Source organism: Dermacentor andersoni, chromosome 5, assembly GCF_023375885.2.
Source record: "Dermacentor andersoni chromosome 5, qqDerAnde1_hic_scaffold, whole genome shotgun sequence".
In the NCBI taxonomy this organism is placed as follows: Eukaryota; Metazoa; Arthropoda; class Arachnida; order Ixodida; family Ixodidae; genus Dermacentor; species Dermacentor andersoni.
In genome coordinates this window covers 19,151,814-19,175,974 of record NC_092818.1, presented here as the reverse complement: position 1 = coordinate 19,175,974, position 24,161 = coordinate 19,151,814, and the positions used below count along the sequence as shown (strand labels likewise).

Genomic DNA, 24,161 nt, shown 5'->3' with positions numbered 1-24,161 from the left:
AAGATAGACTGCATCAGGCCCACTGAAAAACTGGCAGATGGCTCGCCGACAGCAAGTACGAGAAAATTTAATACAAATGAACCAGTCTGGACGCGCAGTTTTGGAACAAGTCGAAGGTGGATTCCAGGGATAGTGCACGACTGGCAAGGTACGAGGATGGTCACCGTGGATTGAGCACAAGGCCTCCAGCGGCGACATCTAGACCAGCTGAGACGTCGAGCTGAATCAGAGGTCTACTCTCCTGGCAAGAAACATAAGCAGGAACCGGCAGAAGACACTGGGAAAAGGGCACAATACAGTCCAGAAGAAACTGTAGTGAAAGAGCCACCACCACCCTTGAGAAGATCAACACAGCCACAGAAACTATCTGACCGTTACGGCTTTAAGGGGAGAGATGATCCGTCATCAGTAGGCAGTCTATTCAATGCACGTTGCTGCAACGTCAGAGGCTTGCAGTATAAAAACGCACTGCTCAATAAATAGTTCTTCTTGTTGCTTTATCTGGCTTTCTTGTAGTATCACTAGCAGTGACGTAACAGCATCGTGGGTTTTAGACCTTTTTTTGGGGGGTCTCGACTTGTAGGTTTTTTCATTTCTAGTTGGCAACCATGTGCACATTCCAACCACGACAGCTGTTCCACCATCAATGACATGGACGACTTAGGTCGTTGCAGGTCTCAGAATTTTCTTGAAGATTTGGCAAAAACGAGCACTCGTGATAGAAAGGTGTGCCCCAGTGTTGATGAGTGCAGTGACATGTTTACCATTGATCTGTACATCTAGGAGGTTCTGCCTGGTAGGGATCATGAATAGCTCAGTCAGTTGACGCAATGCAGTGCCACCTCTAGAAGCTGCATTCCTTAGTTTGTTGTCTGGGAGCATCGTAGAAAGGTCAGGGAGGAAAGTTGGTGGGGCTGGGGAGAACCAGACTGGCAGCGTTGCGAAGGCAAGCGGAGTAGAGGAGCTCAGCCACATGTTCTTGAGGGGCAACGTGGTCACAGCTGGGCACATACAAACAATAGCGGCCGGGTGCATCAAAGTAACCAAGAAAACTTGTCTGTGGTGTAGAACCCCAGCAACTTCGGCAGTGGCAGAAGATGTGGCCAACACGGTGACAATGAAAACATATAGGCTTGTCATTGGGAGTTCACCATTCATACGGATTCTGGAACTGTGGAGGAAAGTCTGGTGTGCACTGAGGTGGACTTGTGAAATGTGGCAGGTCATCAGAGCCAAGGAAACAGAGTAGATGCCCAGTTGGTGAGCTCGTGTGAGACGACAGTTTGAATAAGGGGTATTGGAACCGAAGGTGTGCCTAAGGACTTAGGTTCCAGGGTAGTTGTAGTGGCTGCCACAAGTTCATGCTGAATGATACGCACAACATCCTTGCAGGTGCTGGCTGGACGAAAGATATCATCACACGATGACGTCTCTGCGGTATTTGGCAGGCGCTGGAACTGATGCGCAATGGCTTTTGGCTTGTTCCAGGAGGCAACATTCTTTATTAATGGTGTCAACAGTTGAAACGGTGGTAAACACACGCAAGTTAAAGACATCGTTAGCAATACCTTTAAGGACGTGCACAACTGTGGCCACCTCGACCATGCTTTCGTTGGCTCTGCAACAGAGAGCAAAGACGTTTGCATATAGGTAACATATGGCTTCGCTGACGTCTGCATGTGGGTCGATAATTCCTTTTTGGCATGTCGATTCAAGGAGTTCCCAAACAGGTTGCGAGTCTTCTGATTGAAGCTGTCCCAGCTTGTGAGCTCATGTTCATGGGTTTGAAACCATACTCGAGGCATTCAGTCGAGGTGAAAGATAATGTTCGCGAGCATGATAGTTGGGTCTGACCTGTTGTTAGAGCTGAAGCATTCGTAGAGGTTCAGCTAGTCATCAACGTCGGTACCGTCCAGGCCTGAGAAAACACCAGGATCTTTGTGGGCAGAACGTGTGACAAAAGTTGTTGAGGTAGGTAGGGCAGCCAGTGTGGCCGAGGTCGATTCACTAGAGGCCATGATGCAAACCTCGAGTGAGCATCCACGGTGGAGCTCCATGGTGAGGACAGGGACCACAAACCTCCATCAAATATGTTATGTAGAAAGAAGCACAGGAATGACCATGTATATAACTTTATGGCTTCAAGTCGTACCTTGCACATCTCACAGATTATATAATCACCTCACCTTCACGCACATCTATGGGAGCACTCATACATTCAATTGGTCAGTACTTCCTCGTGCCCTCATTGTCTCCAAAACAAATCTCAATAAATTCAGCCAGCTCATAAGTTCATATTCCAGCGCCTAACTTCAATTAAATGCATGATGCATTTTCTTTTGTTTTCCAGTTATGTGCTCTCTTGTTAATGAGCTCATTATTTCACTCATTATTCCTGTATTGTTTGTCCTATGAGATTAGAGTGGCTATATTTTTTTACATTGTTTATTGAAATAACTATATCTTTTGTCTTTTCTCTAATATGTACAGTATCGGTACTATTATTTTTGTGCAATGCTTTAATGTTTGTATATTATGTTGTGTATACATTTTTATACTGTCAATTAATAATGTATGTATATTATGTTTTGTTATATGCCCACTATATATACTCTTTTAGTCCTTCTGTGATGCTCCCCTTACCCAATGCCTCTTACGAGGTCTGTAAGGACATTTAAATAAATAAGTATAGGTATATGTGGAAGCGTATGTGCATGTAGCGCTGCCCTGAAGAAACAGCCCATGCCCGGTTATAATGTTATCACCCTCATCGTCTCTTCAATCATGATAGGCCTGCACTTGGTCAATGAAATAACTGTTCAGTAGCAACATTTCTGGTCGGTCCAGAGACAATGTAGCTGATTTATTATAACAATTTTATTGCTGAGTAAAGTGAATATTGTTAAAAGACAAACTTGTTAAGTATTCCCCAAAAATAGCTTATTTTTGCTTATACCTTGCTTATTGTACGAGATGCTGCAGTGCGTTTGTCCCCATAGAGTGTTTAAGTTCAAAAGGTAAGACCTTTTCTACCGGAGAAATCTGTCATGCATCATGTAATAAGAATGCACACCAGTAGCTTTAAGCACCCTAAATTGTAAAATGCCACTGCATGCTGTAATGTGGCTGATCAGAGAACCATATTCAGTCTGCAAGTGCATACTTTATAACCACTGCAGACGAAAGCTCCGTTCTCAATAAAAGTGATGCTGTGAGCACAATGAAACACTAAAAATATCCCTTCAGCATGACATTATTGTCCATCAGAAGCTTTTGATGCGATGCATTAATTAGGAAGCTCTGAGAAATGTCAAACAAGGCCATTTTCAAGTTTTTCATTTGCGCTTGCAAATATGGCAAAATTATGCTACAATGTTAAACTAGATCTTATAGTGTCTATATTATCCAAAAATCATGAGGATATACGGAGTAGTTTGTTATTGAAATTAAAAAATAAAACTCAATTTCTTGGTTTTTTTTTAGGAGTATGGAGTAATGACCTAACTTAGGAGCTAATCTGCATTATCTATGTACAGGGTTCATTTAAAGGGACACTAAAGTGAAACACTGAATCAGTTTAGATTAATAAAGTACTCTTGAAGAACTCTACTTTCGTTGATTTCACTGTAGTATGTTGACTATTAGAAGAGAAAATTACCATCAAAATATCATTTTCAAATTTCACATTTGAACACCGGGGCCAGTACATCAGCGTGACGTCACGGATTGCAGAAATTTTTTTTTTGTTGCATTTTGGCTGTTGTAGTCCAGTAAAAGCTCAGTCATTGGCTTTTCTTTAGAATACAATGCAGTTGACTTTTAGCACTAAAAATTTAACTAGGCCCAAGCAAACAACATCTAAATCCCTGATGACAAGGGTTAAGGAATTTTTAAGGTGGCTTCACCACTCATCTTTTGTTCTTGCGTATTTTTCCGGTTTACAAAGCTTCTTGCGGCAAGAGTGGCTTTTTTGGTACTGTGGAATGGTTATTTACTAATACAACTCAAATCATTTTTGCCTTTAGTGTCCCTTTAAGGTGAGTCGTCTGATCATACGATAATGTGGTAGTCCTGGGCCCTTTGGGCACAAAGGCCACATCGCACGCGACAGTCTGAAGCTCCACCCCCTACACACACTTGAGCCACAGCTATTGTGCAACTTGCACGCACCTGGCACGCCAGTTCAAAATTACTAAATCTTTGTTTTTGTCGAATATAAGGGATAACAAAACTTATTGGAGTCTTGGGGGGAGAGAGCTCATAAGTAGTAAGGATGACACGATCCAAGAGCGCAAAAAGCAGACATGACACAAAAAAAAATGGTAGGCACGGGATAAGCGCTTGTTTATTTCGTGCCGTGTCTGTGTTTTCTTGCACTCTTAAATCATGCAGTATATGCACCAACTAGGCCCTTCTCCTAAGTTCTCCTGAGCCCTCTGAAAGTTCTTTCAAATCAATAAGCAAGGACTGCTCCAAATGATTCTGCTGAAGAAAATCAGTGGTTCCTGTGCAGATGCACCCTCTGCTTAATAATTTCTGTTCATTCAATAAGAATGGCTCCCTTTTGGGCAGCCTGCAGATGAATTTTTTGTCTCCTTTTATCATTAGGCCATGCCCACCAAGCCTGCATCCCGTTAGCTTCTTAAATGTGGATGATGCGTCCACTTGTCATGACAATGTGTGCCCTCTGGTGCCCATGACGAGTTAAATCATCATGGACTTTCCACAAATGTTTCGATTGTTTAAACCAAAATACACTTTGCACACTGCAGAAATATGCTCAAAAGGGCCTTTTTAAAAGTGTTTAGGTAGCATTTTTTGCCAGGCAGTCCAACACAACCTTTCTGAAATAGTATCCACAAACATTGGGCTTTAATAATGGCATCGACGTCGCCAGCTACAGGCGTGGCCATGAAACATGTTGCAAGTTCTTTTGTTGTTGACAGCCTTTCCAGTGATGATGATTCGAAGCAGACAGTGGTGAAGATTTTGACATTGACGAATTATCAAGCATTAGCACGGATGACAAATTAGACCATATGGACAGCACCGGAAACTTTTGATCTAAACAATCTGCCTCCCCCAGTCTGTCTCCCAGGTTTGCATTCACTAGATCGGCTTTGTGCTACCATGGTCAAGGTGCCTTTCTGCAACTCCTCTCAGCATTTTTTTTTTTTGTACACGCACAATAAAGGTAGCACTATCTCTTAACTGTAACACATAAATAAATAATACACATTTTCTTGCTAACTTTTTCTTTGTTCTTTTTTTCTATGAGAGCAGTAGAAGTACCACTGGCTTTCCTAGTACATGTACCATAACTTTCAGGAAACAAAAATGGCAGAAAGAATTGCAGGTCAAATCAAATCCACACTTTTCATAAATTATTTGAAACAAAGAACTATGTGCGGTGCTGTAGTACAGCACTTCTACCCTTCAACAGACGCAACACTGTACCAGCATCTGGCAATGTGCTGCTTCTTTGTCTCATTACTGCAATGGTCACGGTGCCCCAAATAACCGAAAGCAGTAGTTGCTCATTTACAAAATCCTTTGCAGGTGCAAACGGTATATAACACATTTGTTAAATAAAATAAAAAAGTATAGCATATAGTATACAAGCCTCAATTTTTGCTACTAGGATTCCGTGCAAACTTCCCATTTCACTTTGTTTGGGAATGAGAAAATAGATATTTTATTCGGTATTCAGAGGCCATTTTTATCAAATACTCATATTCAATTTAGAAATTTCTCTACTTGAACACCCCTAGCAGCAATTGAAAACCTACTTTCCTTATCTTAGATAATAACATCTTCCTACAAAATAAAAGTGAAGCGAACCTTGAATGAATACACTAGTACCAAAATAAAATCAGTGTCGCATATTGCTTTTTATAGTGTCCCTCTGAACAGACAATGCAGCTTAGGATGAGAGAAGCCATTCACCGTATGCCTGCCTGCTCAAGTTGGGCCTCGCCAAATGCCAGGAACTGGTCAAGGTCAATACCCTGAGCCTCCAACATTGGCACATACTTGGACAGGCCAAAGTGACTGAGGAAGTCAGCAAGGTCACGAACAGCCGACTTGGGAGGCAGGTTCAGACCTGCAGGTGTGCAGACAGAAACATGTCCTAAACACCAATGCATCCTTTGACCATTTCAACAGCAGCTGTAGACACAATTAGATGAACGTCAAGTTAAGTTTATTGTCTGTTCCTATAGCAACATGCCTTTGTGCGAACTCATCCGACTTGTTCAAACAGTGAAATTAAAAAAGAAACACCACATAGTATTTTTCTGCTTCTTAACTACATCATGTAGAAAAGGAAACATAATTAGAATAATTAAAGGGACCCTGAAACGATTTTGATGGTTTTCTACAAACATACTGAGTCGTTGGAGTAGGTCCTTCTGATCATTAATTGACACACCTAAGTGCTCCGTGTAAAGCATGTAATTTATTATAAGGTTTTAAAAATGCACATCGCTGCAGATCGCAGCACACTGCTCGGCGGAATTTTAAGCCGCCCCTACCCATATGATGGAAATCACCCATATGACATCAGTGGGGCGAGCTATCCGATTGGCTGACCAGGGTGCGTGATCGATAAATTTCTAACTTCATGGTAAACAAATAATGTTCATAATAGTTGGAATGTTAGTTAATTTGTTTTTATAAAATGAAAGTAACATAAAGAGAATGCACAAGAACAATTTTTCAGTACACTTAAGCACTTCTGGCACACAGCAAGTGTCGTCTGCTTGTGCTACAACGTGCTCCGTCTTTGACAAGAGCTCTGCCGTCAGTGTCGGTCTGTCTTTTCGCGAGCGCTACGATTAGACTTTGTTGCGTTGTGGACTGCAAATGTAGCGAATGGCAATATGTCAACCTCTGACATCGTGTCCCTCTGAAAGCCAGTAGACAAGCGGACTGGCTGCAGCGCATCGGACTGCCGCTATCCGATGGGCGCCAGGATTTGCGCGATTGCGGCCATCACTTTACACCGGAAGATTACTAACGCAATAGCGTTTCGCGAGTCCGGTAGTAGGGTAAACGCAAGCGCAAAGGGGACAGGGCCTGGTCGTGTCCCCTTGCGTGTCCTATCGCGGGAGGAACAGAAGCGCAAATGTGAATGGTCTGCATGGTGCAGCTACCTGGTGGCATAGAGCTCAACCACACACAGTAGCAGTAACAAAATGTATTCCTCTTTGCTGCTGGTGTAAATTTTTCACAGGAGTGTAATCGTTAACACGTTGTTTTGTAAATGTTTAAAATGTTTTACACCTGGTTAGAGCAATATTAGCTCTTTCTTTGGCTGGTTAAGCTTTGCGCCAACAGGTGGCTGGACCGTGGAAACCGATCAGGCAGCTCACGTACGTCGACGCTAAAGTTCCTTCATCAGCTTGAGTTTATGCCTCCACCGTTCCGTCGAAACGTTCAGCTAGTGTGTAATTACCGGAATACCAGATACATTCCGCGCTACGACAGAATGCTCGCAATGCACGCTGCTTCGATAGCTCTCACTTGGGGTCGACGGCCAGGCGGCTAGCGGAGAGGTTTCGCGCGGCCAAGGGCGGGCTCCAAAACAAACGGAAGTGGACAATGTGACGTCCATCATGACGCAGGACCAGTGAAGGCGGAGCTTAGCCCCAATCGCTCGGCGAACGAGTTGAGGAGGGAAAGCATGGCCAGGAAGGAGGGTAACTTGTAATCGCTTGTATGTCCATTAATATGTAATGCTTCACTTAAATTGTGGTGCAAATGTTCTACTTAAGCTGTACCCTACGCGTCTACACAATTTGTCTGAACCGTCTCAGGGGCCCTTTAAAATAAATCGTGGTTTCATTTCCTAAATCTACACAAGAATTACGATGGGATGGCATACTGGAGGGGTCTTGAATAATTCTGACCACCTAAGGTTCTTCAGTATACACACAAACACGAGGGTTCTTGCATTCCGTCCCCCTTAAACTGAAACTGCAATGGCTAGGAATTAAACCCACAACTTCGTGCTCAGCAACAGAACAATGGGATGCCAATGACTGACCCTGTCTGCACAAGTAGTTGCCAGTGTGTATGTGAAACAAAGTTGCACACATTTTTTTCAGTCCTATATGTAGCGATTTACCACAAGAAAGGTACAGTAGTTGCCTGGCTTACACAGCTACATATGCAGATAGAGGTACTGTGGACAGTTAGGCCTTACAACACAACTATAACCATGACAAAAAAATTAAACTGCCTTTACATTTATGACAGTGCCACAGAAGAAAAACGAGAAGAATGCATGGTCGAGCTGTCAGGCATTATAAAATGAAAATCTTGTTGACTGACTGGTATTAAGTACAAAAAAAGCAACAGTCAGGACTCGGGGCATTCACCCAAATGTTGGGACTGTCTCAATAAATTAGGCATGGTTGGCAACTGTAAACTGCGCCCATGCTGCCTCGAGTTTGGCAGTTCTAAAGCTTACATCACCTGCAAGTCTAGTGCGTGCACCGCCTCCATTTACTATGACATCATTGCTTGCACATTTGATGAGCTCACACAGCATTCTGAGGCAAGATTCCCCAACTACGAAAATTGCGGGAAGTAGGCAAAGAAAGCTATCGCTCTTTGTGAAGTCTGGAGTTATTAAACTCCAGACTTCACAGCTGCTACCTTCAGGCTTGCTATTCCCATACCAGAAGCAACTTGTTGCATTCCTAATCTTTTCCCAGCCCTCCAAAATGGTCTAGTATACTAACACCAAAAAGTGCGATTCACTTGAAAGTAGCAAGTAAATACAAAAAAAGGAAAAGCTTATATGCAGGTGAAGAACATTTTTTTTATCATTATGTTATGGAGAATGCTAGTTTCAGAAAAAAATTGTACAAATTTTCAACAATTGCAGAGCTTTCTTTCCATATAACCTTTATGATTTTCCTTTGCACCTTCACGCCACTTTTGGGTAGATGAAAAAGTTCCTTTTCATGAAACATTCTCCATCTTGCGGATGCATATCATTAATCAGGTTATTGAGAAATCCACAGAGTACAATAAGCCTCTCTATATGGCTTTCAAAGATTATGAAAAAGCATTTGATTCAGTAGAGATACCAGCAGTCATAGAGGCATTGCATAATCAAGGAGTACAGACCGCTTACGTAAATACCCTGGAAGATATCTACGGAGATTCCACAGCCACCTTAATTCTACACAAGAAAAGTAGGAAGACACCTATAAAGAAAAGGGTAAGACAAGGAGAGACAATCTCTCCAATGCTATTCACTGCATGCTTGGAAGAAGTATTCAAGCTATTAAACTGGGAAGGCTTAGGAGTAAGAATCAACCGCGAATATTACAGCAACCTTCAATTTGCTGATGACATTGTCCTATTCAGAAACACTGCGGACGAGTTACAACAAATGATTGAGGACCTTAACAGGGAGAGTGTAAGAGTGGGGTGGAAGATTAATATGCAGAAGACAAAGACAATGATAAATAACTGGGCAAGGGAACAAGAGTTCAAGATCGCAAGCCAGCCTCTAGAGTCTGTGAAGAAGTATGTTTACCTTGATCAACTAATCACAGGGAACCCTTACCATGAGAAGGAAATTCAGAGAATAAAAACGGGTTGGATCGCATACGACAGACATTGTGAGCTCCTGACTGGGAGCTTACCGTCATCATTGAAAAGGAATGTATACAATCAGTGCATTTTACCGGTGCTGACATATGGGGCAGAGACTTGGGACTGACAAAGAAGCTTGAGAACAAGTTAAGGACCGCGCAAAGAGCGATGGAACGAAGAATGCCAAGCATATCTTTAAGATACAGAAAGAGAGCGGTTTGGATCAGAGAGCAAACGAGTATAGACGATATTCTAATAGGCCTTAAGAGAAAAAAATGGCCCTGGGCAGGTCATGTAATGCGCAGAGTAGGTAACCGTTGGACCATAAGGGTGACAGATTGGATACCAAGAGAAGGGAAGCGCAGTAGAGGACGGCAGAAGACTAGGTGGCACGACGAAATTAGGAAATTTGCGGGTGCTAGTTGGAATTGGTTGTCGCAGGACAGCGGTAATTGGAAATCGCAGGGGAGGCCTTCGTCCTGTAGCGGACATAAAATAGGATGCTGATGATGCTGCTGATGATGATGATAGCGGATTCCCACAGAATTTATTAGCACAGTCTAATAAACTCTTACAGTGCAGACATTGTTATAACAAAAGAGGAGAATAAGCAAAGACCATGCATAGCTTGCATGACAGAGAAACACACAATTGATTTATAACCTTAATGTGAATGCCAGAGTGATACTGAAACGCGCTGCCTTTTATCTATTAACAATGGCAAACACACTGTGCGTAATGGCCTCTGCAGAGTTCAGATTGGTTTCTCGGCACAAGGAGGCCCAGAACTACGTATAGTGTTTAAGTGAAAGTCTTTTCAGTTTCTCCAGTGCACCTTGAATAGACTAGACGATAGGCCATTTACAGAAGCAAAGGCCTCGGTTCCTCGCCTGACAGCTCACCACCCCAGAAAGCCACTCAGGCTCTTCCTAAGTACCTGAAGGTGACAGACTTGATTGCCTGACTTCAGATATGCTGCACCTGGCTTAATGGTTGTAAAAGTGCAATCAAGACTCGCGTTTTCTCTCTCTCTTTCTCTGACCACCTCCCCACGTGTAGAGTAGCAAAATGGACAAAGTACAGTCAACCTCCCTGCCTTTCTTTCCTCTCTTCTCTCTCTTTTTTGTGAGTTAGAGTCTTGCCATTCAAAAGCAAAAGGACAGCACAAAGGCCCTACGAGACACTTGTGCAAATTGGTATGAATTCCTAGCAGGCTGGTTGGATGGATGGGTTTTCTGAGGATCTCTTTTGAAATGGTGTGACGGCTGGTTCCACAATGCTCATTATTTTTACCTTACTGAAGCATTTATTATCAGTCCTAAAATTAATGCCTTGTCATAAATCAACCATTGAATCTTGAAACAAATTTACTCCCTTAAGTAATCTTTTTCCATATCATGTATTTCCTGTCATTATACCAAGAACACTTGAGTCATCTCTTCCCATCTTGCACTGCCAGATTAAATTGAACTGAATTTCTTTTTGTTTAAATATTCTGAAGTTTCAAGTGGAGGCAGAAACTAAAGATTCATTAAGCTTTCCTCTATTAAATCTAAAGCGCGAGGCCCTGGGCAGGGCAACTATGTCCTAATTTACCTCTAGATTGATACTGCAATATAGAACTAAGGAAACATGCTCAATGGTTCTTGCGCTATTTCCACACACTAATATACATGAAACTGCACGCTTTACAAAGTACACACCTTCCACCCTCATTTCTACTATCTTACCTTGTCTTGTTATGCAATCCTTTCATTTTTGAGGAGCACCACTAAAACAGCGACCACAACATATTCACTCACACCTACGTAAAATCTACTATCTCTTGGGTCATCCAACTAAGGTTGTCCAAAGGGTGCTCCTAGTTCACGCAGGCAGCCCCACTGCCTTTTTTTGCACTTGGCAGTTACTCTGCACGCTCTGAAAATTGTGTACATTGAATGAAGCATACATGATGCAGCTGTGCCTCTTCAGCATACACTGAGATTGCTGTTGGGTTATTGTTTTTAATGCGCAAGATGCATGTAGGTGTACACCACTCCCAAACAGCGCTTCTCCAAGAGGCCCTTGTATATAGGGTGTCCCAGCAAACGTTTACCAAGCTGTTGTTTGTTTGATTTCATAAATTATTTTTTTCCCATTACCCGAGTCTACTACACAAAAATTATGTTGCTGGTGGAAGTAGACAGATGAGTGAACACTGTACAAAGGTCTCATAATCATATATAGTTAACCCTCAATATAACAGACTTCAATATACTTATTCTCGATATAAAAAAGTATTTTAAATAGGGTTGTGTGAATACTAAAATATTCAATTTCGAATCGAATAGTGGATGTTCAAATAATTTGATTTGTGAATTGAATGTCTAAAATTCAATTTCACAAATATTCAATTGTTTCGAATATTGCTATCTTCGGTGAATGACCCGGCCGTGGCCAGTGCCTTGACGCGCGCAACGTTCCCACGGCATACAATCTTTATCAGTACAAGGTTCGACCAGGCCGACCAGACCGATCATCGAAATCATTAACACTGTGCAAACAGAGCTAACAACAAAAGCAGCGCATGTGGAAAGCACGGAAGCAGGTGTGAAGATCGGGCCGATTAGCCGCTGGAAGGCATCCTGATTGCATCAAACATGTGCGTTCAGTGTTCACACACACAGATGCACACAGTTCGGAGCTTTCTACCAAGATGCGAGCACAGAAATGAACTTGGCACACTTCCTCACGGTAGTTGCTGGTTGGTCAACCATGGACCATCAACATCAGATCAACAGCCGTAAATCTAGCCTGTACGTGTGATCTCGCAACCGATCACTGACGAGCCACCTGTAGGAACATATCAGCTACAAGCTTTCTGCGACAGCTTGCGGCCCATTATCACATTGACCGTGGCGAATTTTCATCACAACCACACTATTGGCCACACTGTCTAGCCCGCCACGCCTAATCGGAGCCGCATCGTCAGGAGTCGGTGACTAAAGTTACAGTTACCAAACCAACGCAGATCTATTCACAGTGGTTGCACATCCCTCATAAAGCAGATAAACGGCCTCGCCAACGAAAGCGAGTGCACGAGATGACCATTGCATGTTCACGGCTGCCATCTTTGTGAAATATTATATGATGGTCTTTTTTCGCAGCTTCGAGTGACCCATCACATGACTAGCTTTGGATTTACATGGCGGGCTCAAAAGCATCATGTGACAGCACACTGACTCCTCTCTGCAGATGCAGCTACACAGACGGCAGATGGATGTGGATGGAAAGAAGGGGGAGGGGGACGTTGCATGAATTTGTCAACTTGCCGTGGGCCTCACGATTTGAGAACTCTTTACCGTAGGTGCCAATGAACATGCAGAGTGGTTCCGAGTGGCATGATGCACATTCCCTGCGTTCGTCTGTCACAGACTGGGCTCAACGAGCTGACGCTAACCCACAGAAACCAACTGCAATAAAGATGGAAAAAACCTCCTCTTTCAGCAAGAAAACTGGGAAGTAATGCTTTCTGAGCAATAAGATGATTGCCATTAAGCACACTATGGAGGAAGAGCGGCAGAACATGGAATAACAGTCCATATAATCAAAGTTAGAGGAGACAAAATGCTTGAAAAACTGGCGGCTCTTTATATCAAGTGTCTATCGACTGCAAGGGTACCAAAAAACTGGAAGAATGAAAACATTATACTAATCCCCCAAAAAGGGAGACGTTAAATAATTGAAAAATTATAGGCCCATTAGCTTACTCCCAGTATTATATAAAATATTTATCAAAATAATCACCAATAGAATAAGAGCAACACTGGACTTTAGTCAACCAAGGGAACAGGCTGGCTTCAGGAAGGGATACTCTACAATAGATCACATCCATGTCATTAATCAGGTAACCGAGAAATCCGCAGAGTATGATATGGCTTTCATAGATTACGAAAAGTCATTTGATTCAGTAGAGATACCAACAGTCATAGCAGCATTACGTAATCAAGGAGTACAGAACGCTTACGTAAATACCTTGGAAAATATCTGCACAGGTTCTACAGCTACCTTAATTCTACACAAGACAAGCAGGAAGATACCTATAAAGAAACGAGTGTCAGACAGGGAGACACAATCTCTCTAATGCTATTTACTGCGTGCTTGGAAGTAGTATTCAAGCTATTAAACTGGGAAGGCTTAGGAGCAAAGATTGACGGCGAATATCTCAGCAACCTTCGGTTTGCCAATGACATTGTTCTATTCAGCAACAATGCAGACGAGTTACAACAAATGATTGAGGACCTGAACAGAGAGAGTATAAAAGTGGGGTTGAAGATTAATATACAGAAGACAAAGATAACGATAAATAACCGGGCGAAGGAACAGGAACTCAGGATCGCCAGTCAGCCTCTAGAGTCTGTGAAGGAGCACGTTTACCTAGGTCAATTCATCATAGGGAACGCTGATCATGAGAAGGAAATTCACAGAAGAATAAAAATGGGTTGGATCGCATACGGCAGACATTGCCAGCTCCTGACTGGAAGCTTACCATTATCATTGAAAAGGAAGGTGTACAGGAGGAAATAACTTTATTGAGTCCTGAGGAACCCCTCCCCACCCACTCTTGATTTAGTGGTCGGCAGAGGTGGCAGGCCGCACCCACGTTGGGACGGGAAGCCTGTGAGTCTCCGCTCTTTCGTGAGCCCTCTGGACGGCTCGGAGCTGGGTTTGGTGGTCGTTGCTTCGCAGGGCGTCCACCCAGTCTTCTTCCTTACTGAACACGGTGCTGCTTAACGCGGAGCATTGTAAGAGCATGTGCACTAGCGAGCAGTACGATTCGCCACAATCCGGACATTGCGGCTCTACCTCTGGTGAATAAAGGCTCAGTCTGCCTCTCGAGGGGAACGACCCTGTCTGAAGCATTCTGAATATCGATTACTGTGGTCTAGTGAGTTTAGCGTGGGGGAGTGGGAAGGCCCTCCTCGACAGGTGATGGTGCGTTATTTCGTTGAAGGTGAGCAGTGGGTCTCAGTGCTCTCCTCCCTCCCTCCCCGCCACTTCGCTCGCCACGATCGTCGCGGTGCGTGAGTCCTCGCGCATGGACTGGAAACCATTTGACGATGTGATGACCCGCGGCTCCCTCGTTGCCGAGGGCAGCCGCCACTTCCCGCAATATCGAGCCCGAGGCGAATGCTCTGGCCGCCGATCACGAATCTGTGTACACCTAAGGACGTTCGGGGTCCTTCACTGCCATGGCTACTGCCACCTGTTCGGCCACTTCGGACGTTACCCCTTGACCGATGCCGCGTTAATGATCGTCCCATCCCAGCGTATCGAGATGGCCGCATACCGGTCACTGCGCCTGTACTGGGCAGCGTCTACAAATGCCGCCAGTTTCGGGCAGGTGGCGGTCGATTTCAGCAGTGCTCGGGCCCTCACCTTTCGGCGCCCCTCATTGAATTGCGGGTGGACGTTTCTCGGAAGCGGTTCTACCTTGAAAGTGCCCCTGACCGCCGCGCTGAGCGCGACGCTGCGTGCGTTGCACTCTGCCTCGGCATTTATCCCTGCTTCTTCTAGGATGCGTCTGCCGGCCCTGGTGGTCGACAGCCGCACGACCTGTGCCTTGGTCTGTGCTTCGATGATTTCTGCTAGCGAATTGTGGACCCCTAACCGATCGAGCCGCTCCGTGCTTGTAGTGATCGGAGGACGTAGCACCCTCTTGATGCTCTTGCGCATCAGTGTCTCTATCTTGGCTGCGTATCTCTTGGTCCATTTTAGCGCTGAGGCTACGTAATTTACATGACTCATGAGGAAGGCGTGGTAAAGTCTGATGAGATTGCTCTCGCTGAGCCCTCCCCTGTGGTTGGTCACCCTGAGGATCAGCCGGAGCATGTTCTCCGTTTTGGACGTGACTTTCATGACCGTTTGCGTGTTACCGGCTTTAGCCTCAATTAGCAGCCCCAGGATTCTTATAGTGTCCACTCTGGGGATCGGCTGGCCGTCGCTCGTGTGTAATTTGATCGGTATTTGATCGATCGGCATCAAATTCCTCATGCCTTGTTTCGAGGGCCTGTACAGCAACAGTTCCGATTTGCTGGGTGACAGGCGGAGTCCCGTTGCCTTCAGGAACTCTTCCGTTGTGTCCAGCGCCTCTTGAAAAGAGCCTGCTCGACTTCTGCGTCGGATCCTCCCGGGCACCACACCGTAATGTCATCTGCGTACAGGGCGTGATTGACGTTGGTCACTCTCGTCAGCCGGTTCAAGAGCCCTTTCATTGCTAGATAGAATAATAGTGGGGAGAGCACCGCCCTTTGTGGGGTGCCTCTCGCACCCAGCGTGTACCAATCAGACGTGGCCTGCCCTATTTTGATCGTGGCCTTCCTGTCTCTGAGGAAGGAGCCTATGTAAGAGTGGAATTTCTGGCCGATCCCCATCACTGAGATAGTTTCCATTAGAAATCTGTGTTTGACCGTGTCGAATGCTTTCATTAGGTCCAGGGCCAGAATGCCCCTGGTGTCTCTGGTCATGCCATCAATTATATGCTTCTTGAGTAGTAACATTATGTCCTCTGTGGAGAGGCCCAGTCCGAAGCCCACCATGTTATGTGCGAATAGGCCCTCTCTCTCTCTATGTACCGCAATACTCGGTTATGTATGGCATGTTCTGCCGTTTTGCCCACACACACAAGTTTAGCGATATTGGCCACATGTTCTCCGCCACAAGTGGTTTACCGGGTTTCGGTATTAGTATGACCGAGGCCTCTTTCCAGGCCTCTGGTACTCATCCCATTTCCCACGCTTTGTTGATTTCTTCGGTGAGCTTCTCGACCGACTTTCCGTCTAGGTTTCTCAACAGTTTGTTCAAGACCCCCTCTGGGCCCGTCGCCAAGCGTCCGTTGAGGCCTTGTAAGGCATCCCAAATTTCTGATTCCATGAAGGGTGCGTCGAGTTCTTCGACTTCTGCGCCGGCGTATTGTGGATAGTCACCGTCGCCTCATGGCCCAGTGGCAGATACATCCCCACCAGCTCCTTTAGGAGCTCGCTCTCTGTTTTGCCTGCTACTTTTGCTTGTGTAAAATCCTATCAATTGCCAATCTCTGATTGCCTTTGGATTGCCTGTCATCTAACAGTTTCTTTAGGAGGTTCCATTTGCCTCTGGCTCTCATTTGTCTGTCTACCGACGTGCACACCTCGTTGCACTGTTGCTTGGAAAGCTCGATCGAGTGCGCTTCGATTTCCCGGTTTAGTGCCGCTACTTTCTTTCGCAGTCTGCAATTTAGTCTTTGCGTGTACAATCAGTGCATTTTACCAGTGCAGACATATGGGGCAGAGACTTGGAGACTGACAAAAGAAGCTTGAGAACAAGTTAAGGACCGTGCAAAGAGCGATGGAACGATGAATGCTAGGCATATCTTTAAGAGACAGAAAGAGAGCGGTTTGAATCAGAGAGCAAACGGGTATAGACGATATTCTAATAGACATTAAGAGAAAGAAATGGCCCTGGGCAGGTCATGTAATGCGCAGATTAGGGTTACAGAATGGGTACCAAGAGAAGGAAAACGCAATTGAGGACGAAAGAAGATTAGGTGGAGCAACAAAATTAGGAAATACGCAGAGGCGCCGCCGCCGCCACCGCCGCCGCCGATGATGATGATGATGAAGTAGAAGAAGAAGAAGAAGAAGACGAAGAAGAAGCACGCACACTATGGAAACTATTAAACTGAAAACTCCACTGGTGTTTAGGACAATTTTGCTATTTCTTCAACTTCAGAAGGAAAAGAAAAGCACTCAATTATATTTGACAGACATTTGATCGATAAAGAATATTTTCCAGACCTTCGTATACGAACAGGGTTGTTTTCTGTGCTGACATACTAATTTGGTGTTCCCTTTAATAAGAGCAGGACGTACTAAGCATCTCAATTCATAGGAGCCTAGGTTTCCTTTAATATTTGAGCTAGAATCATGAAAATTTCAAGGTTTATGTAGTTTTATTTGCTGATCTTAAATATCAAACTTATTTCACTGTACCTCATACCATTATTCCCTAACCGAAGCATATTTGTTTCTAAAAAAGATATACTGCAAAGCTTTTGTTATACTCTTTACCATTATAAGTTACACTAATTAAGGAGTGCCATAAGACAAGCTTTTGTCATTCTAGCTTGTCCAGAACAAAAGCTGTAAGCATTACAACTTCATGTTTGCACTACAAGCGTAATTACTTCGATCAAAATTGTCATCTGTTTTAATTTACAGCTCTGTCTTGCATTATTTGATAGTCTTACAGCACTTGCCAAATACTAAGGGTTCTAAATGAAAGAAGAATGATTAAAATGGTACTTGTGGAAGCTGAGAAAACATGATTCGAAGATCGCACACTGGCTGAAGAAATGAAACAGGGAATCGCAAAACATGCAAGGCATTGTTTCCAAGAGTTGTGCAACCAACCAAATAGCTTTGTTTAATAGCTTTAATAATTAATAATTATTTAATAATAATGATTAATATGCTTGAGGTGAATAATCGGTGCATGGTTTTGCTTGGTGTCACCGCTTTGCTGCATAAAGGAAGGCATCCAAAGCTGCCCACTTTCATTCTGCACTAGTGAGACGGTGACAGTCTCTCTCTTCTGCTCTTTGTATACCCTTGCTGCTTTGCTGTATTTGCATTTTCCGTAGAGTACGAGACAAGGCTTTTGTCATCTCTGCATTGTACCTCATTACTGCTCCTGCAATCACACTTTCTACTGTAAATAGGGAGGCACGTTTGGTCTTTGGCATGAGGGGCCAGATCACAGAATGCACTGACTCATTTACATTTTGTGTCCTGCCTCTCTGGCAGCACTGGAAGACTTTCTTGTCAGCAAGTCATTCATAGACAGGCAGGAGGGCCTAACTAACATGTTTTGGCAAGCTCCAGCGCTTTGGAAGTGGTGTTCCTCTAGCAGTAGCAGCATTCTGTTTGCACCATGAGTTGGCGCCACTTGGGCATAGGCTGTGATTTGGGTGCTGATATGTGATATGTGATGGTAGGTCGCCATTATCGCTTTCTGCATACCACCTCTGTTGCCTACGTTAGACTTCAGTGCCCAGTCATTATGATTGGTGAGCTTTGTTCACCAGTCAGTCGACGTTTAGCACTTCGACTCTCATCATGTTCTGTTTTGTGTTTCTGGATCAGGTTGCCAAGAGCAGTGCCCATCTGCTTCAGCACATGATTAATGCAGTCTTCCTTCTCTACATTCATGTAACCATAAACTTTGGCCCCTTTGAGTGCACAGAAAGATCTGCAGTCCCCATCGCAAAGCATTGTGGTGTAGCGCAAACCATGGCATGACAGGAAGCGCTCAAAGCGGGCAACAGCTGCCTCTGGTTCCATTTGGCCTGATTTACTATCAGTATTCCTCGGGCACAGATGGTTCATTTTCCAGGCACTGTACCCAGGATCTCCCTTTGGTGGTCCATGTCTAAAGTCCAAGACAGAAGTTTGATAGTACCTTGAAATCTAGCGCATATTCCGAGAACAACTCGATTACTGCACCCACACCAATATGAGACAGATGGCCCCTAGTCATCCCAGTGCCATCGAAAGAAACTGCAACGTTTCCAGTATTTCCGAAATTGAGCACTTTGTAAAGTTCCGCTATTGTTGAAGCAGAGTTAGAAAGCACGTTTTCACAAGCCTCCATTGCAGCTGGGTTTTGTCTTCCCGTCAAATGGCCTCGGTATGTCTAGTGGTGCAAACCTCTGTGGGATATGCCCATAGCAGAATATAAGTCGCTGAGTGCTCTCTGCCCATTCTCGATACCTTTAACAGCATGGGCCGCAAGAATGTTTATCTCAAACAGGTTCGATTTCACCATCCCCGAAATGCACCGTGAGCTCCATTTCGTTTCCAAACAGCCGCAAAAGTCACATTCCAGGCTCAGTTGCTCTGCGATGCTGCAATCATTTGCACCTCTGAAGATCAGAACACTACCTCCGCACTTCTGGCACAGTCTTGTAAAGCAGTTCGTTGACAAGAGCGATGTCGACGGGTCTGTGGCGTAGCGCGTCACAGCGAGCATCCACAGCTTCCGCTCGGCAGCCAGGAGAGACGATAGATTGTAAATTTTTTTGTCAGCCTTTTGTTGGAGCTGGTCACGATCATCTTTGGTGAGGAGTGTTGCGTCAATTCTCTGTTACTGTTCCACTGTTCCTGGCCGCCACTTCCAAGGGAGCCGGCAGTGGGCATCGCGGACTCGCCTGTTGTCGTTGAGCCGGTCATCGTCTCGTCCACTGATTCGCCTTCTGATAGAGCACCGTTGTCCGATGTTGGCGAAACCGTTGGCAAAACAATGTAGTTCGCTAGCCTTTTAACATATTTCCTGCGCTTTTTGCTGAACATGTGGATGATGCGATGCTTACTTAGTTTACGAGAAAACTGCATATGAAGGGTCCGAATACCCTTATCGCAATTCAAATCTCCTGCTAACCAACAGGGAAGTGGTGACGTTGCATATGCCATCATCACCTTTCGCTGCCCTCACTGACAGCAGCAAAGGGTGGTGGTACAGCAAGCGATGGCAGTATAAATTTTTGTACAAAATGCAAACACACGGCCATGGAGAAACCGAGCCAAGACAGAGCAGCATATTCACCACTGCAGCTGCTTTTGGTTAAGTGGTGTGGACTGTTACAGGGCATCCCGCGACACCACATGGCAGTGGAATTCTCTGCTACTGGCAGTTTGTGCGAGTTTCACGAGCCAGCAAAACCAGCGCAGCCCTACGCAATGACGGAATTACTTAAACACAAAGGAACCAGCGGTGCAGAGTCGACCGAAAACGAAACCTTTCGACCGTCCCCGCTGTTCTGAACAATAACACTAATTAGATCCCTTTTTTCTAGAAAGCGAGTAGAACTGGTGAAGTAGCATTTTGTTTCGTCTTATAATGCAATACAATGATGTTTTTATAATGAGTGTTTAAGTACTGGTGACAGAATGTAAATAATGAGTGCCTTCGTCATCGAGGAAGTACCTGAATGTCCCAAAGGAGTCTCTAATCGTGTGCTGCCTTTACCTCAATTTCTGGATTACCAAGGTTCTGCTCGCGATAATATTGACGCCTTAGAGATTCCCAAGCACCAATCTATCACTTTAGTTTCACTTAATATTTGCCTTTAGTGTCCCTTTAAGTAATGTGATTAGCCTCCTGAGAACATGCAGCACTGTGCTTTTGCACAAAATTTGGAAGCACAAAATTTGGAAGCGTAACATTTTTTGTTAAATTTTCTGATATTCGATAATCAACTCAATATTCAGCTTCTTTCTTGCGTAATTCGATTCGATATTCGATTTGAAATCTACTATTCCGTATTCGCACTCCCTTAATTTTAACTTTTCTTATCTTCTTGCCCATAGAACACCGTGTATTTTGAAGCCCTATAACAAAGCTTGTTATACAAAATTTTAACATAACCAGACTTCATTGCCACTGCAAAGGAATACTGAGGCAATAAATGGAATCTTCCGTGGACGCACATGGTCAAATGGTTGTACTACATGTGGCTGCTTGCGAATGCACCTCTCAAATCACGCACCATGCGACAAAGAGCGGCCACCAAAGCAGAGCAGCATGTTCGCCTATAGTGGTGAATACAGCTGGTCATAGCTCCTAAAATCTCACGACGTGCAATGCCCGAGCTCAGATGTTATAACTGGCAAGTGCAGTGTCAGCAGAGCATATTGTGCATTCATATTGACTCATTATACGCTGGGCTGCATTCTGAGCATGCATTGCATCAGTGCCCAATTTCATGTTTTTTTTTTAGGCTAATTATTTCTGCCTTGTGTGGCAATAACAGCAATAAATAAGACTAGTGGTACTTGTACTATATGCAAGACTCTCTCACCATCATGTTTCATATGTAGTCCAAGTATTATATCTTATCGTGCCCTGTGCAACAAGTGCTGTGGGCGTAATGAAAAGGGTGCAAGGATGAGCCGAGAAGGATGACAGTCTGATGCACTCACAAAGTGTCCGTCCGGTAATGTTATCAAGCGCATGCTGAGGGGGGGGGGGGGGGGACACATGTCTCCTCCCATGGCTCTCAGCACTGCTGAGCAGCACAAGGTCCAAAGACTGGGCAAACAGAAATGCCTGGTGGCATCATGTGTGCTGTCTTTCTGCGCGTTTAGTGCTGGCGGTGGCGAAAATTTGGGTTTCGTAGACGTGTTGAAACAAAAGGCTGGTGGAGTGTTTGCTCCCCTCTGCCTGCGTTCTTCGTCACACCAGCATGGTGGCAGCGAGTAAGATTTGGTAACGTTTGCCTGTGCGCACATGCCACCATGGTTGGCAATTAAATTACTATGTGAATGTTCCCTGCAATTTATACAGCCGAAAAAACTATGCACCTTCATATTTCCTTTCATTTTCCTTTCGCTATCAATGCTCCACCTTTCGGGTGAAAGAAACCTTAAATTTTACTCATACAACCAATACTAGAAACAATGCATAATGGCTATGAAAATTTGGAATGCCGTACCAGATCTCACTCGATTTCTCAGGCATGAAACGTGCCCACAATGTCACAAATATACAACAAACATGGTAGCCATGTACACCTTGTCACTCAGCACCTCCTGTTCGTGCAATTTTAAAGCAATGCTTTCCTAGCTTTGACCGACAGATTTTTACTATGCACTGGTCAGATTGGGTGGACAGCGATCCGCTGGCGGCATTGTCCCGTTGTGGACGACACTATCAGCCGCTGCAGCGGAGTTTCGCAGGTTTCACTTCGTACCTCCGAAGTCAAGATATCGCTGGCACGGCATGAAACTACATCTTTGGTCACCAACACTCAAATTCAATGAAACTTTTTTTTCTCACTGAAATTCACTTTCTCCTACTGCCCGATAATGTGGAAAAATTTACAGCCTCTTCCATGTAAGAAAAATCTACTAGTTATTTTACTTATTTGGATAAAAGGTAAATTTCAATTCAACAATATTTCTATATAACGAAGTGCTGGTTTTAGCAATTTTCTTATATCGAGGTTTAACTGTATTGTACCAGATTTCCTTTATTATTATTATTATTATTAAACGCTTCGCTAATATACATTAGCAGGGACAACCTTTATAGCAAATGTTGCGAATATAGGCGTGTGAGGTATACAAGATATTCTTTCAGTAAAAGTGATCGCTCATTCATACCTAAAATTTCACAATGATATGGTATCTTGCGCCACATAATGTTTAGGACGATGTTTGAGTACAATGCTTGCTCATATCACCCAAAAAAATTTTGAAATATGTGCTATCTACAGTAAATCTGGACACAACTGTAGAGCTTGCCAAAAAAGAGCAGCGCTGCCATCTCTCACTGTAATTGTGAAACGTTGTGCATGCAGAGCTTCATTCTACCAATGACAGATGGTGTCTCCACTCTGCTGCAATCAAACTGACACTTCTGCAAGGTTTTCTTATGTGAAAATGCAATTCTCGAAAAGAAAATATGAGATGGAGCTCTCTCTTACTAGGACGTGGCGATGTTCCTTCCACAGCTAAATTGGCACAACGACGAACCAGGCTCTCTACTTCAGGGCACCTGGCTCGACCTGCAGGTGCAATAAGGTGCAGATTAGTTTTACTACCATTATTAGACTATAATACTTCCATAATGGAATTACAGAATTGGTGCCAAGACAATGGAGAGTGTTTGATGTGCGCGCTGTAAGTAATAATGCAGACAAAATAAAGGAAGGCAATGAAGGGTCATGGGCATTGTAACTGTCTTACTTCCAAGTAGACATGTGGACTGTCCTGCGGCTGTGAGAAAGATAAAAGGTTAGCAGAACAGATAAGGGAGAGGAAAGTTGGAATAAAATAGACGCAAAAAGTGCAGAGGCATACCTAAGTGAAAATGGGACGTACTTGACTATAACTATTTTTTTTTAACTGATCAGCTACATCACTATGTCAAGCCGATTTCACTTCGCACTGTCCGAGCCTGCGTGACTCTAACACTACAGCAATCACAAGAGCACTGGACCTATTGCTGTTTTTCCTTAAGTGGCACTTGCTCTTAGGCACCCGTTCCTGTGGCGAGTGTCAGCGCCGACGTAACTGAGCACAGCAAAGGATGAAAGAGTGAAAGTGGAGCACAGTGGGGGATGAAAGACACAAGGAAGAAAGTGGAGGTGGCTGCAGTGGAACCATGAGGTGGAAAGCGGAAGAGGAAGGTATGGCGAAAGCATGAGAAGCGTAGTGGGATAACGATGGTCATGAGATGGCGCCAGAGTACCGCGCATCGTCTGGAAGGTCTGTCTGCAGCAGCTGCTGTAAATTGTGCCCATGCGTCACGCACACGCTGGCTCTCGCTATCTCCAGATTAGCGAGGCAGTCACACCACACTTCGTTTCGTTTGCAACGTGCTGCACAAGACAGACTGTCTGCACCAGCCAATATATCACGAAGTGAAAACACCTATAGAGGTGCACTCAAATTTCACATTAGGGAATGTCATAACCACCAGTGAATTTTTATGTAAGTGCTTAAAGGTCAACTCCAACATAATTTTGG

The 24,161-nt window shown here is 44.3% G+C and overlaps 1 protein-coding gene across 2 annotated transcripts in view; it reads right to left on the bottom strand.

The window, feature by feature from the left end:
- Window positions 1–24,161, bottom strand: part of LOC126529852 (ankyrin repeat and SOCS box protein 16-like) — a 90,822-nt gene that overhangs the window by 17,048 nt on the left and 49,613 nt on the right. Inside the window, exons 6-7 of one of the 2 annotated variants that reach the window (XM_055070134.2) lie at window positions 23,117–23,197; window positions 5,947–6,103 (exon numbers count right to left, since the gene is read on the bottom strand). In XM_055070134.2, the coding sequence (XP_054926109.1) occupies window positions 5,947–6,103; window positions 23,117–23,197 (238 nt within the window). The remainder of the gene's footprint in view (window positions 1–5,946; window positions 6,104–23,116; window positions 23,198–24,161) is intronic. The other variant, XM_055070135.1, reaches the window with a different exon arrangement.